The sequence below is a fragment of the Gymnoscopelus microlampas genome (genome assembly GCF_963454915.1).
Source record: "Gymnoscopelus microlampas genome assembly, chromosome: 1".
Taxonomy (NCBI): domain Eukaryota; kingdom Metazoa; phylum Chordata; class Actinopteri; order Myctophiformes; family Myctophidae; genus Gymnoscopelus; species Gymnoscopelus microlampas.
The window spans coordinates 18,702,658-18,717,657 of record NC_139962.1 but is presented as its reverse complement, the minus strand read 5'-3'; the positions used below and the strand labels follow the sequence as shown (position 1 = coordinate 18,717,657).

Here is a 15,000-nt window from a genome sequence, read left to right as displayed (position 1 = left end):
TCCTAAAGCGTTGATGTCCTCACAAGTATAGTAATACAAACGTGTGTGTGTGTGTGTGTGTGTGTGTGTGTGTGTGTGTACGCCTGTGTGAGCAGAGGGAGACTGCAGACCCAGCTAAACACCTTAACTGCTGGCTCAAGTTGAAGTGCGCTGAGCCGAGGTGAAGATAGGGGAGAGGAGAAGACAAAAGGACAGTGACGGCGGACGGTGAGGCCAGTTCAGACGGAGGAGGAGGAGGAGGAGGAGGAGGAGGAGGAGGAGGAGGAGGAGGAGGAGGAGGGGAGTAGGGGAGGGAGGGAGGGATGGACCATGTCTTTACACACACAGTGGAGCAGGCAAAACAACCACAGAGCAGACAGAGGGCAACGGTCCAGACATTTTTTAGCAGGCCGCGCCAAAAGGCGTAGAGAATAGTGCTTCCTGCTGCTAGACATTTACAACCCTCTTACTGAACCGTATCATTGCAAACGACAACACAGACCACATGGAAAACGACAACACAGACCACATGGAAAACGACAACACAGACCACATGGAAAACGACAACACAGACCACATGGAAAACGACAACACAGACCACATGGAAAACGACAACACAGACCACATGGAAAACGACAACACAGACCACATGGAAAACGACAACACAGACCACATGGAAAACGACAACACAGACCACATGGAAAACGACAACACAGACCACATGGAAAACGACAACACAGACCACATGGAAAACGACAACACAGACCACATGGAAAACGACAACACAGACCACATGGAAAACGACAACACAGACCACATGGAAAACGACAACACAGACCACATGGAAAACGACAACACAGACCACATGGAAAACGACAACACAGACCACATGGCAAACGACAACACAGACCACACAGCAAACACCAACCAGTGGTGGTACAAGTACTCAAATGTTTGTTTTACTTAAGTAAAAGTATCAACACTGCAATGTAGAAGTACTCTGTTACAAGCAAAAATCCGGAATTCAAAATTTACTTGAGTAAAAGTACAAAAGTATTGGTATCAAAACGTACTTAAAGTACCAAAAGTAAAGGTACTAAAATGTTTGAAAATGGCAGATCCACAAGCTCACAACGCGTCGCATCGCGACGCGTTGTGAGCTTGTGAGCTTAACAAAGTGGTTAATGTATGTCTTATAATATAATAATTTATATATGAAAAGTAACTAAAGTTTTCAAATAATTGTAGTGGAGTAAAAGTAAAAAATGTACCTCTGAGATGTAGTGGAGTAGAAGTAAAAGTATTGGAAATTGGAAATACTCAAGTAAAGTACACATACCTCAACGTTTTACTTAAGTACAGTACTTAAGTAAATGTACTTAGTTACTTTCCACCACTGACAACAACACGGCCCCACACTGAAAAAGCATTCTGCAGTGAAGTCTTATGCTGTATATAGCCTCCTATACGTATATATATCTATCTAGTGCTACACAGTCAGCCGGTTGGGGGGGGAGCTACAATCTGTCTTGCCGGCTGATTGGTCCCCGCAGACCACATGCCCCCGATGTTCCCCGAGTCTCCCCAGGCGCTAATATCTACACCATACCTACAACATGCTCCTCCAGTACTGACCATTCAGAACACGCTCACCCCGCCCGCTAATTACACTATCTCCTGGCACAGATGTTACGCTTTTAATTCTCTTTGCTGCTCCACTGGAGTGCAGCAAACACCCCGGAGATCAATTATTAAAGGGTATTTACAGCAGTGGGAGCACACTATATGCGTGTGTGTGCGTGTGTGTGTGTGCGTGTGTGTGTGTGTGTGTGTGTGTGTATTTGTGTGCGTGTGTGTGTGTGTGTGTGTGTGTGTGTGTGTGTGTGTGCGTGTGTGTGTATATGTGTGTGTGTGTGTGTGGATGGGGTGGGGGCAGGGGCGGGGTTTCAATAAAAAAAGCAGCTGTTTTACCGCAAGTGCTGCTGACTAAACTTCACCGTCTCCCTCCCTCCCCGCGACGGGCAGTGGTGGGAAGTAACTAAGTACATGTACTTATGCACTGTACTGAAGTACAATTTTGAGGTGCTTGTACTTTACTTGAGTATTTCCACTCCACTTACTTCCACTTACTTCTACTCCACTACATCTCAGAGGCAATTATTGTACTTCTACTCCACTACATCTCAGAGGCAATTAGTGTACTTTTACTCCACTACATCTCAGAGGCAATTATTGTACTTTTACTCCACTACATCTCAGAGGCAATTATTGTACTTTTACTCCACTACATCTCAGAGGAAATTATTGTACTTTTACTCCACTACATCTCTTATTGTACTTTTACTCCACTACATCTCAGAGGCAATTATTGTACTTTTACTCCACTACATCTCAGAGGCAATTATTGTACTTTTACTCCACTACATCTCAGAGGCAATTATTGTACTTTTACTCCACTACATCTCAGAGGCAATTATTGTACTTCTACTCCACTACATCTCAGAGGCAATTATTGTACTTTTACTCCACTACATCTCAGAGGCAATTATTGTACTTTTACTCCACTACATCTCAGAGGAAATTATTGTACTTTTACTCCACTACATCTCTTATTGTACTTTTACTCCACTACATCTCAGAGGCAATTATTGTACTTTTACTCCACTACATCTCAGAGGCAATTATTGTACTTTTACTCCACTACATCTCAGAGGCAATTATTGTACTTTTACTCCACTACATCTCAGAGGCAATTATTGTACTTCTACTCCACTACATCTCAGAGGCAATTATTGTACTTTTACTCCACTACATCTCAGAGGCAATTATTGTACTTTTACTCCACTACATCTCAGAGGCAATTATTGTACTTTTACTCCACTACAATTATTTGAAAACTGTAGTTACTGGTTACTTTTCAGATACAAATTATGATATAATGAAACATAAATTAACCACTTTAGCCCTATTTTATACATAGCAGATCTACAAGCTCACAACGCGTCGCATCGCGACGCGTTGTGAGCTTGTCGATCTGCTATTTTCAAATATTCAGTACTTTTACTGTTGGTACATTTTGATGCCAATACTTCTGTACTTTTACTCAAGCACATGTTGAATTCTGGACTTTTTACTTGTAACAGAGTATTTTTATATTGCAGTATTGGTACCTTTACTTAGGTAAAGAATTTGAGTACTTTTTCCAGCACTGGCGCCGGACGGGCAGCGTCCTGGGGGTTTCACTCACTCTGCCGCCTGAACTCGGGACAATTAAGGGCCTGTGTGATCCACACAGGAGACTGCAGGGAGGAGGAGGAAGAGGGAAAGGGGATCTGCGACGGGCGGAGAACAAGCTCCATACCAATAACAGGTAATTATGTTTGGGCAGGGCCTTTGTCAGGCCAGGAGAGGATAGAGAGAACTTGGGGAGGGAGGAGGAGAGATGAGGTGGAGTGTTATTTAACCCGTTTAGACCGGGAACGCATCTGTGGGTCATTTAAACATTTTAACCACTTTAACCATTGTCTTATACTTCTTTGGGCTATTCAAAAAATAGCAGATACACAAGCTCATAGCGCGGCACCGAGTGCCGCGCTATGAGCTTGTATATCTGCTATTTTTTTGAAAAATCTTGAAAATGTGTGCACATCTTTGAAATGATATCGATTTAAAAGTGAACGTTTGTAACTCAAATCTTTGCTTCTGGGGGATTCTATAAAATGTCTTCTAAATCCTAACAGTTTTTTGAAAAAAAACGTTGTCGCTATAATCAGTGGTTCTCGAACCTTTTCATGTCATGGACCTCCCAAAATTATATGTATTTGGCCCCAGGGACCCCCAGAAGCACAGATTTGAGTTTGCTTAAAAATATATATATATTCAAATATTTGCACAAATTCACAAGATTTTTCAAAAATAGCAGATCTACAAGCTCATACTATTTTTGAATAGTACAAAATAATGGTTAAAAGTGGTTACACAGATAGCGTTTCCCGGTCGTAGTGGGTTAAGAGGCAGATGGCAGAGAGGTGGGGAATGAAGATGAATGGGCATTGAGAGGGCTAAGCTGGTGCTGCTGGTGGGGCTGGGCAGAGGGGAAGTAATTAGCTGTGTTTGCTCTGGGAGGGCTGGCAGAAAGGAGAGGAGAGGCCTGCAGTGACAAAAGCTGAAGCTTTATTAGTCAACAGGGCTGTGTCTGACGATGCCAGCGGGGGTGGGGGGTGGCTGGTGGAGGTGGCAGGGGCCATCTAGCGACCTCTCTGGTCTAAACACACCGGGGGGGGGGGGGGGGGACGCCCCGTGCCCTTCATTTCTTTTTTTTTTGTTGTTTGAGGGACGAGCGAGAGGGAAGCCGTGTGTGTGTGAGTTGGCACAGTGGTTGCGGTTGCAAAACAACCTATGATGGATCACACCGGGGCACACGGTCCACACCCCAAAAGCACGGGGCAGCCGTGACTCGTTAAGTAATAAGTATCTGCAGCTTTGCTCTCTCTCTCTCTCACAGTCTATCGCCATCACCCTCGAATTTCCCCAACCTCGCTGCGACTCCATCTCACACACACACGCGCACACACACAAACACACACACACACACACACACACACGCGCGCACGCATCTCGGCGCACCTTCCTCGTACCGCTATCTCTTCTTCCCCCTCTCTCCCATCATTCTTTTGTTTGACCCCTCTCCTCTAACTACTCCTTCCTTCACGCCTCACACCATTCCTTTCCCCCCCCTCCTCCCACCTCCCACCTCCTCCTCTTTTATCTGTCGTTCTCCTCCCTCCCCCTCCCCCCTCCCTCTTCTTCCCTCTCCAATCTAATTTCAGATAAGTCAGAGCAGAACAGCGGAGCACAGCCCCCTTTATCACTGCCATCAGTGATGTGGGTGGATGGAGTGTGTGCGAGTCATTTTATACATGCATGCCTGTGTGCCCAGGCCATAGGGATTCCAATTACAAGCAATATAAGGTAATAGGGTTACAGCTTAATTTTTTAACCCATTAAGACCGGGGAACGCATCTTGTGTGTAGTTTTTTAGATTTATTTGGGCTATTCAAAAACAGCAGATATACAAGCTCATCTGCTATTTTTGAAAAAAAAAACGTTTTGTCTTGGAATACATATTTTTTTAAAGCAAACATTTGTAAAATGTTTAGTTCCAGGGACACCCGGAAGCAACGACTTGAGTTACAAATGTCTGCTTAAAAAAAAAAAAATCAAATATTTGCACAAATTTTCATGTTTTTTTTCAAAAAATAGCAGATCTACAAGCTCATAGCGCGGCACTCGGTGCCGTGCTATGAGCTTGTATATCTGCTATTTTTGAATAGCCCAAAGAAATCTCAAACATTACACACGGATGCGTTCGTTCCCGGCCTTAAAGGGTTAAGTGCCACGCTAATGATCATAGAAAAACCTCTGACAAGACCAGAACGCCATTGTTTATCTTTGCACCGGGCTAAAGCCTGCACACAAAAAAAAAAAAAAAATCTCTCCACGAGAATGAATAATGCAAGACAACCTAGTAATTGTGCTGTAATTAGTATGCCAACGGGCGGGTTAACAAAGGCCCGAGACAAAAGCACAGCACGCACACAGGCAAATGCACGCCAACACACCATCAAGGTCACAAGAAGGTGAAGGGCGTCTCGAGAAAGCTCAGTTGACGGACAAAATAAAAAAGCAGGACATTTGAGATGTCAAAGGGAGTTTAAGCCATTAAGACCGGAAATGCATCTGAGTGTCATATTTTGATTTCTTTGGCTATTCAAAAATAGCAGATATGAGCTTGTAGATCTGCTATTTTTTGAAAAATCCTTAACATTCGTGGCAAAATCTTGGATTATATATTTCTTAAAGCGAACATTTGTAAAATATTTAGTTCCAGGAACCCCCAGAAGCAAAGATTTTGAGTTACAAATGTAAAGAAAAATTTCAAATATTTGCACAACTTTTCATGATTTTTCAAAAAGAAAAAAAGCAGATCTACAAGCTCATACATGCACTTGCATATCTGCTATTTTTGAATAGCCCAATGGAATCTAAAAAATGACACACAGATGCGTTCCCGGTCTTAAAGAGTTAAAGCAGAATGCGGTTAAGCTGGAGGAGGCGCGGAGCGTTTAATGCGATTTTCCAACGGGCAGATAAACAGAGCTCAGCAGCATGCTTGTTGTTGTTGTGGACAGACAGCATTTTGGAACCCGTTTTTAATATTATATTCATGCTTTACCATGGTTAACCGGCCTGAGAACCTGGCGGAAGGAACCTGGACTGATGATGGTCTGCTGCTGGCCATCTGTGTAGGGAAGGAGAGCAAGTGGACACACACACACTCACTCAGAGAGATCACAGAGATCTTCCACGGATGGAGGGGGGGACGGAAGAGCAAGCGAGAGAGAGAGAGAGAGGGCGGTGTGCTCATGGCTGTATGTTTATAGGTGTTTTTTCAAGGTCTTCGTAATGCTGCCACGTTGGACGGTACACATAGGCAGACGAGTAATAGGCTCCGTGCACAGCAGCCATAGTATCACTTCCTTCACAGGTGTTAACAATGATACTAATGAAGGCTCTGTTCCATTTAGTGTAGTACAGTGGTTTCCACGACCCCCATAACTCTTGAGAGTGTACAAATGGAACCAAATGGACCCTTACGGGTCCATTTGGTTCCATTTGTACACTCTCAAGAGTTACACACCCGCAAGGGGCCATTTGGAAGCCCATGAGGGTCCCTGGACCCCAACTTTAGACCCACTGGTGTAGCAGAGTGTTTCCAGTGAGCCAACATGCACAATATCAGCAACCCTGACTCTGTTTGACCAGATTGGAACAGAGCCTTCATTTAGTATCATTAGCAACACCATAGGCTGCATATGAGTTCCCTTCTGTGTGAAAAGCATGTGGTACCCAGGCGTGTGTGTGTGTGTGTGTGTGTGTGTGTAGGCAAAGACTACAAGACTCACCTTTTGGTCTCGGCGCTCTCTTCCTGCGGTCTCTGAAGGCAGCACCTGACTGTAGGGCCTCCAGCAAACTATCCATCACGCCTGTCTCACCATTCTCTGGAAAGGGGGGAGGGAGAGAGAGAGAGAGAGAGAGAGCGAGAGAGAGAGAGAGAGAAATGGAAAATGGGGGAAAAACATCAGATAAGGTGAAATTTATATAAGTCACGAGGGTTGCCATAGCAATTGGTACGATTAGAGGCGTACGGCAGTGGGCGCCGCTGTATTACCAGTTAATAGCAGGCGATTTGAAAAGCAGGCCAAGCTGTTTAACTGGCACATACATCTTCCATGTGCCTCCATTAGCCCGGTAGAACAGTGTCCACTATCTGACTTGAGGCGCTGCTGCGGTTGACCAATAACGCACATTGAATAATGAAGCGACCAACCATGGTCGTGGACTTTAGTATATAGGGAAAAGTATAGTGATCTAAGGCAGTGGTTCTCAAACTTTTTCAGGTCAAGGACCCCCAAATTGACAGTTATTATTAGCCTGCGGACCCCCATTTGAAAAGATATGCCCAGGACCCTCATAAGAGAAGACTATACGGCTCTCGCAGTGATTTTCAACCATTTTAATCTCAAGGACCCCCAGTTTGACATGCATTAGGCTACGGACCTCCATTTAATGGCACTTCTATATTTGGGAGCCCAATTTATGTTGTAAAATTTGTGTTAATTTAACTCTGAGAGTGTACAAATGGAACCAAATGGACCCTAACGGGTCCATTTGGTTCCATTTGTACACTCTCAGAGTTACAGACCCATAAGGGTCCATTTGGTGCCTATACTATCATTTAGCTGGGGACCCCCTGGAACTCCCTCAAGGACCCCTGGGGGTCCCCGGACCCCACTTTGAGAACCAATGATCTAAGGAGTGGCACACAAACACAAGTCGGTCAGAAGGTATGGGATTAATATTATATATTTTTTAACGTTTCATGACATAAAAACACGCATGTAACACAACTTGGGTCTCCCCGTGGTAAACCAAGTATCCACCACTCATCCAAAGACGAATTTCCAGTTGGCCAGAGGAGATATTGGGCTTATAAGCTTCAGGCAAAACTAACAACCCCCCCCCCCCCACCTTCATGAGGGCATAAAACAGAAAAAAATAAATGCATTGATAAATAGAGAGGGAAAAAAATTGTGGCTGACATTTAAATCATGCCCTGTGCTGGCACTGGCTGGGGAACCTGGCCCTGACACCTGAGGCAGAATGATGAACCTGGGCCAGTGATTTGCAGTGGAAACAGCCTTCAATGGATGGGGGGGGGGATAAAACGCGTACAAGGAAATGTTCAGGGACACATACAGTATAAACTGTCAGGCAAAAAGTTTATTGTTGTAGCTAGTTGTCATGTACAAGAGTGGTGTGCGTTTGTAGCCTTATCCAGCGTTCCTATCCTATCTACCCGATAAAGCAGCTTTTTTCCAAACCATCACAAAGAATGAGCGGGCTATTTATTCTACAAATAAATGTTTTAAAATACATAATGTTTAGGCATTCAAGTACATGAGCGTGCGTGTGATAAATGTCTATCCACTTCTTGCCATAACCATTTCATTTAACCCATTAAGACCGGGAACGCATCTGCGTGTATTTTTTTTTATTTCTTTGGCTATTCAAAAATAGCAGATATACAAGCTCATAGCGCGGCAGCGAGTGCCGCGCTATGAGCTTGTAGATCTGCTATTTTGGAAAAAAAATATCGTGAAAATGTGTGCAAATCTTTTAATATATATATTTTTAAAGCGAACGTTTGTAACTCAAATCTTTGGTTCTGGGGGATTCTACAAATGCCTTCTAGATCCTAACAGTTTTTTTTTTTTTGTCTTTGGCCGTGGACCCCCATTTCAAAATATTTTGTTCCAGGGACCACCAGAAGTTGTAACATGAGTTAAACATGTTTGCTTTAAAATAAATATATTCAAAGGTTTGCACAAATTTTCACTATTTTTCTAAAATACTTGGTGCCGCGCTATGAGCTTGTAGATCTGCAATTTTCTGAATGGCCAAATAAATCTTACAATGACACACAGATGCGTTCCCGGTCTCAAAGGGTTAACGTGGCTCTATTCAAAGGCACACCTTCTACACAGTGAAATCGTCACTGTTATTCCATCCATTGTGTAACTGCGAGGGAGTGTACAAAAACTACATTCGTACGCTGTCTCTTCTATTAACATTGAACATTCTACAGTGTGGAGCTCAGAGGCAGATGGATGAATGTTCACATCATTGCTTTTAGCGTTGATGGAAAATGTGTTGTGCATCCACCAAATCTAACACAAATTCCACGTCTTGCCCCACCAACTCCCTTGCACTTTCGTCGTCCTCCATTTTTTTGCTGCTGCAAATAGCCGCTACACACCCCATCTTCATTGGCCCCAATTTGAAGCAAGCTGTGGCCTCAGCCACGGTGTGATTGCCTGGTCCCGCCATTGATTTAGAGAGAGACAGGAGGACATTGCTCTGATTGAAGTAGTGTGTGTTTTTCTCACTCCTTCCAATTCTTTGTCAAACCCCAGTGAAACACAGGCTTAACCACACCTACATGGTAAATAACAGTGGACCTGCATATATATTTTTATATATATATACTTGAACTGAATAGCTCTATGAGGAGACTAAAATATTCTCCGAAATGTTTCATCAACTTTTCCAAAGCTGTACCAACCAGACGCACGGACGTCGGCACTCACTGCCTATCTATTACGGTATAACCTGTAAGTATAGCCTATAATTTATTGCCTTAACAGGTCAGCTGAGCCACGGTATGAAGGATTCATCTGAAGTGCATATTTTGGTGCAGTGCCCTTTGATGATAAAATGTGTTCAAACGCAATTGATTTTTGAGAGACCATTACGCACGCAACAAGCACAAATGGTAATGTAGCCACATTTTCACTTCAGCGGTAAGTTTACTAAGACTGATAACTTACAGAGAATAAGCAGGGAGTCCATTTAAACACACTAATGAAGAGGGATCTTGCCACTCCTTAGGCCTTTGTTGGTGTCCTGGATCACTTTACAAAGACCTCCGTCAGATGACAGCCACACTGAGTGGCTGCGTGTACATTTGACCAATAACCAAATGGACGCTTAATTTAACTCTCTAGAGTTAAATTAACACTGAGAATTTTACTGTGCGTGTGCATGCAAAGCAGTGGCAAGATCAACACAAATTTGGAAAAGCTTTAGTCATTTTCATTCTGTACAAACGGCAAGCGTTAATGTATTAATTCAATTCAATTGGATCATTAATCAAACTGATAATTCACTATGGGCGGTAGAGTTTCCGCAAACTGACTCTTTTGTTTCTGCTGCTACGTTGCAGATAACAGAGGAAGTGGACCCTGCTATCCATGCGATCTACAGTAGTGCCGGGTATAAATGAACCCCTGCTTCTCCCAGACGTTGTATGGCAGACACAATTGCCTTCACCACATCGACCACCAGCCATGATATAAAGGTGCATTGCTCCTCTGCCATAATATTTGCGGTCCAACATCAGTGTGCCCAACATAATTAAATACAACCCAAACACGCAATTTTTAACTGATGCTTCTTTTCTCTCACTTCACCAGCACAAAACTCTTCACCAGCACCTTAGTGAATTAGGAAAGCCACTAATTGTCATGTTCAAGTAAAAAAAAAATAATAATAATAATACCGTAACTCTCTCACTGTCACACTTATTTCTGGCTAGGTTTGCCCACTGCCAGCGATTTTTCAATTTTCTTACCTTTTTCAAGTAGTCGGTTGCTAATCACTGAGGGTTATACTGTGTGGTTTCACAAATGTCAACGAGGTTATCGCAACTTCGTTGACATTCATTTTCTGCCTTTGAAAAAATGTCTGGGCCAAAAATACATAGTAAAAAAAAAAAAGTACACAGGAGTCGAAAAAGTACACAGGAGTCCATTATGACAAACTCTGCTCACACACAGCAACATTATTCTCTGATCTTACTTCATCAAGTCACATTCCTTTTTAAAGTCAACAAAAAAGTCTTCTTTTGTATCCCTCTCGGCTATTTGCTTGTCTTATCGACCATATTTACCGCACGAAGCAGCTCCATCCATCACGCCTCAACGAAACACCAATTTTCGTGGGAGCTTGCTTTGTCACCCTAGTGAAGCATGATGTGCCTCATCTGAATGTGTGCGCGTTGCCATATGCGCACGACAGTTTACCTGAGCCAGACAGTGTTGTCTATATGAATAAATATTAACCCATTAAGACATGAGGCCGATTCTACAAATGTCTTCTAAATCCCAAAAGTATTCTGAAAAACGTGTGTTTCTGTATCAGTGGTTCTCAAACATTTTCATGTCAAGGACCCCCAAAATTATATGTATTTGGCTGCGGACCCCCATCTCAAAATATGTTGTTCCAGGGACCCCCCAGAAGCAAGGATTTGAATTAAAAATGTTGGCTTTAAAAATACATATATTCAAAGGTTTGCACAAGTTTTCACGATTTTTCAAAAATAGCAGATCTACAAGCTCGTAGCGCGGCACTCGGTGCCGCGCTACGAGCTTGTAGATCTGCTATTTTTGAATAGCCAAAGTGTAAAAAATAACGCTTTTTTTTAGCTCAAATCAAAAAAAGTGACACAGCTGCGTTCCGGGTCTTAAAGGGTTAATGATGACGGAGTTCGCCGTCTCTGTCCCTGTCACCCTCCATCCTCCCCGTGCGGGGGGATATAAATCGCTTCCTGGATTGGCTGGTTTCCCCCCCCCCGATTCTTTATCGGGGGGAGGCCTACCCTACACCCTGTCAGTTGCCCCCGGGCTCTCCTCAATCTCCGTCAATCTGAATCTCACTCCGACGGTGAGGCCTATTACCTGCGACTGCTTGCTTGCTGCCAAGCCAAGCCAAGCCGCACCACCACCACGGGGCCTGCTATACTATAACCCTAGCGGTTGATCTCATCCTCCTCCCTCTGCGCCCCGAACTCCACGGCGGGGGCCTCGTCTCGGCACCCGCCTCGCCTTATACACTGGCAAGTCATCTTCACAGTGACGCCTGTGGCCTTCTTCTCTCTCCTGCTCTCTCTGCAGACAATCCCAAGCTGTGTGCGGTGTGGGGGGGATTATCCACACTGCAAGCCATCCGTCCTATAGACTTCCTAGTATCCAGGGCAAAGAGTCCCCAGAGTGGAGGACTCTCCGCTGTTCCACTGGTGGCACCCTACTACTGCCAAGCTTCATGCCCCGGCCCCCACAAGCACAAGCTCTGTGCACTGTGGCTGTTATCATCATGGCCTAGTTCACTGCCAGCCCGGCCCCCGACGACAGCCCCCCCATTCCCGCCAACTGTACCGTGGTGGACACGGTCAAATTCTCAGTGTTCATTTAACCACTTAAGCCCTGTTTTCAAAATGTCTTCTAAATCCCAACAGTATTCTGAAAAACGGATGTTTCTATATCAGTGGTTCTTAAACTTGTGAAGGACCCCCAGAACAATATGAATTTGGCCACGGACCCCCATCTCAAAATGTTTTGTTCCAGGGACCCCTAGAGGCAAATATCTGAGTTACAAAGGTTCGCTTTAAAAAATGTATATATATTCAAAGGTTTGCACACATTTTCACGATTTTTCAAAAATAGCAGATCTACAAGCTCATAGCGCGGCACTCTGTGCCACGCTATGAGCTTGTATATCTGCTATTTTTGAATAGCCAAAGTGTAAAACAATGCTTTTTTAGCTCAAATCAAAACGTGACACAGGTGCATTCCAGGTATGAACGGGTTAACCCATTAAGACCTGAAGCCAATTCTACAAATTTTGTAAAATCGGCTTCAGGTCTTAATGGGTTAAGCCCAGTTTATCAAAAACAATTCAAACATTGTCAAAATAATACTTTTAACGTGCCCCACATAACAGTGTTGAAAATGTGCCTTTTTGCCCATAACGACATGCCCAAACTAGGGCCGCCATGGTTAAAGTGGTGGATGAATGGATGAATTAACAGCGAGGAGTTCCACCGTGTGTATGTGGGCTTTTTTCATTTGCGGGAGTTTGTTCTTCTCCTCCATTTGAAAACAGACCTAGTTCTTCATCATTACGCAGAGCAGGCAGGCAGCAAACATTCCTGAGGAAAACCAACGCTCCTCGACGTCCAAATATGTCTCCACCGCTGTGGCAATTCATCACAGGCGGCGGCGTTCCGCTCCCCACAACACACACACACAGACAAAATGACACGCACACCCGGCAGATCAATCTCTTTGCAACCTGCAGTGTGTGTGTAGAACTCCGTTTGACTCCAACCCCGGAGAACATAAAACACTCACTCAGCCTCAGGGAGGTGAAAGGAGGGACAAAAACAACAACAGCTAAAAACTCACTAAGATCTCCCAACTCAGGATTATATGAGAGCACAGACCAGTCCAATATTACACATTCATCAAAACCCACAGACGGGCACGTATAGAACTTAAGGAAAGACAACCACCCATCCACACCCACACCCACAAATCATGACATATTTATACCCACTAACCACCATTGCCATAAACTTACAGAGATCACATTGATGGCAGTGCACAAACTAAAGCGGGGATTATTAAAAGTAATAGCTGTGAAACGGGCTCTGAAGAGTGATTTAAACTCATCAACGTTGGCGTCGAGGACGATGTGGAAGAGGGCACAGACGGAGGGAAGGAAGGAAGGGAGGGAGGGATGGGGGGGGAGGAAGATGAAGATGCAGATGACGGGGAAGAGAAAGAGGAGTATATCCCATCTTTGAAGCTGGAACTATACTGAATGACGCTTTGATGTGCACAATGAGTTTGCCTCTCTTCTATGCTGCCGCACCTGGGACCAGAGCTCTCATTACAAGTGTGCAGCACACACCCCAACACTCTCACTTTCTCTCTCACACACACACACACACACACACACACACACACACACACACACACACACACACACACACACACACACACACACACACACACACACACACACACACACACACACACACACACACACACACACACACACGCACGCTGCATACACACAACTAGGTTCACGTGTGCATAGACACTTTCATAACATGAAGACAAGCTGCTGAACTAACCCAGGCCTCTGTGATGTCTATTTAGGGAATAATAAGGCTTCAGTTATCCCGCCTCATGTTCCCATGCTCCCGCGTGCCAGTCTACTGTCAACTCCTCGTTCCAAGTCTCAGCACAGTGAACGAAAAACAGCAATTGAACAAAAAGCCTGATTTACACGTTGACATGCGACAGTCTGCAGTGTTTGTCCTCTAATATACTTAATAAAACAAGACATGGTCTAATAACGGAGTGGCTTCATGTGGATCTCGGACTTCACACCTCGGACGTCAGTCTATTGACGTCCGACGTATCTAAGACATAATGACTACATATTTGAGCAAGGTTTCATTCTGCCATTGACTTCCATTGTGCAGTTAAATACAATAATGCATATGTGTTATTGCTTGGACAGGGTGCACCAGAAATGTTTATGCGGATTGGTCCAGCAGTTTGGCACACAAACCCTGCCCTAGATGGCTCGGCTCCCTAGGAGCCACGCCATGAAAACATTTGACGTCATCACAATTAAATCAGTCTTGCCCAAATATAGAGGGACGGCGGATCAATGGATCTGAGATTATGAATTCACAAAATGTGGGAAATATTCACACACAAAAACACAAATAAGTTCACAACATGTGAAACATATTGAGGGATTCACTTCCTTGGCCTACTGATAGCAGCATTCAAAGGAAATCTGGTGTAAAACAACAAGGAGTGTGGGAAAAATAAAGGGGAGTGCAAGGACCGCCACCTCAGCCTGCACTTCTGCTGCTGTCTCCCAGTGAAACTTCAATCGCCATCTACTTAATCAGAAGAGGCTAGGAGTGACGTTTTCCATTGTCGAGGCAAACAGGGCTGTCTTGCGAGTCAGGTGACTTAACCGTGGTATTCAGGACCAGCGCTTAATGCCCCCAGATACTTCACTCAATGGGGGTGAACG

The 15,000-nt window shown here is 44.3% G+C and overlaps 1 protein-coding gene across 1 annotated transcript in view; it reads right to left on the bottom strand.

The window, feature by feature from the left end:
* The window catches only part of LOC311050480 (protein diaphanous homolog 3-like), a 380,395-nt gene that overhangs the window by 91,946 nt on the left and 273,449 nt on the right, over positions 1–15,000 (bottom strand). The window contains exons 27-28 of the mRNA XM_084064564.1: positions 6,945–7,040; positions 6,215–6,280 (exon numbers count right to left, since the gene is read on the bottom strand). Coding sequence (XP_083920690.1) covers positions 6,215–6,280; positions 6,945–7,040 — 162 coding nt within the window. The remainder of the gene's footprint in view (positions 1–6,214; positions 6,281–6,944; positions 7,041–15,000) is intronic.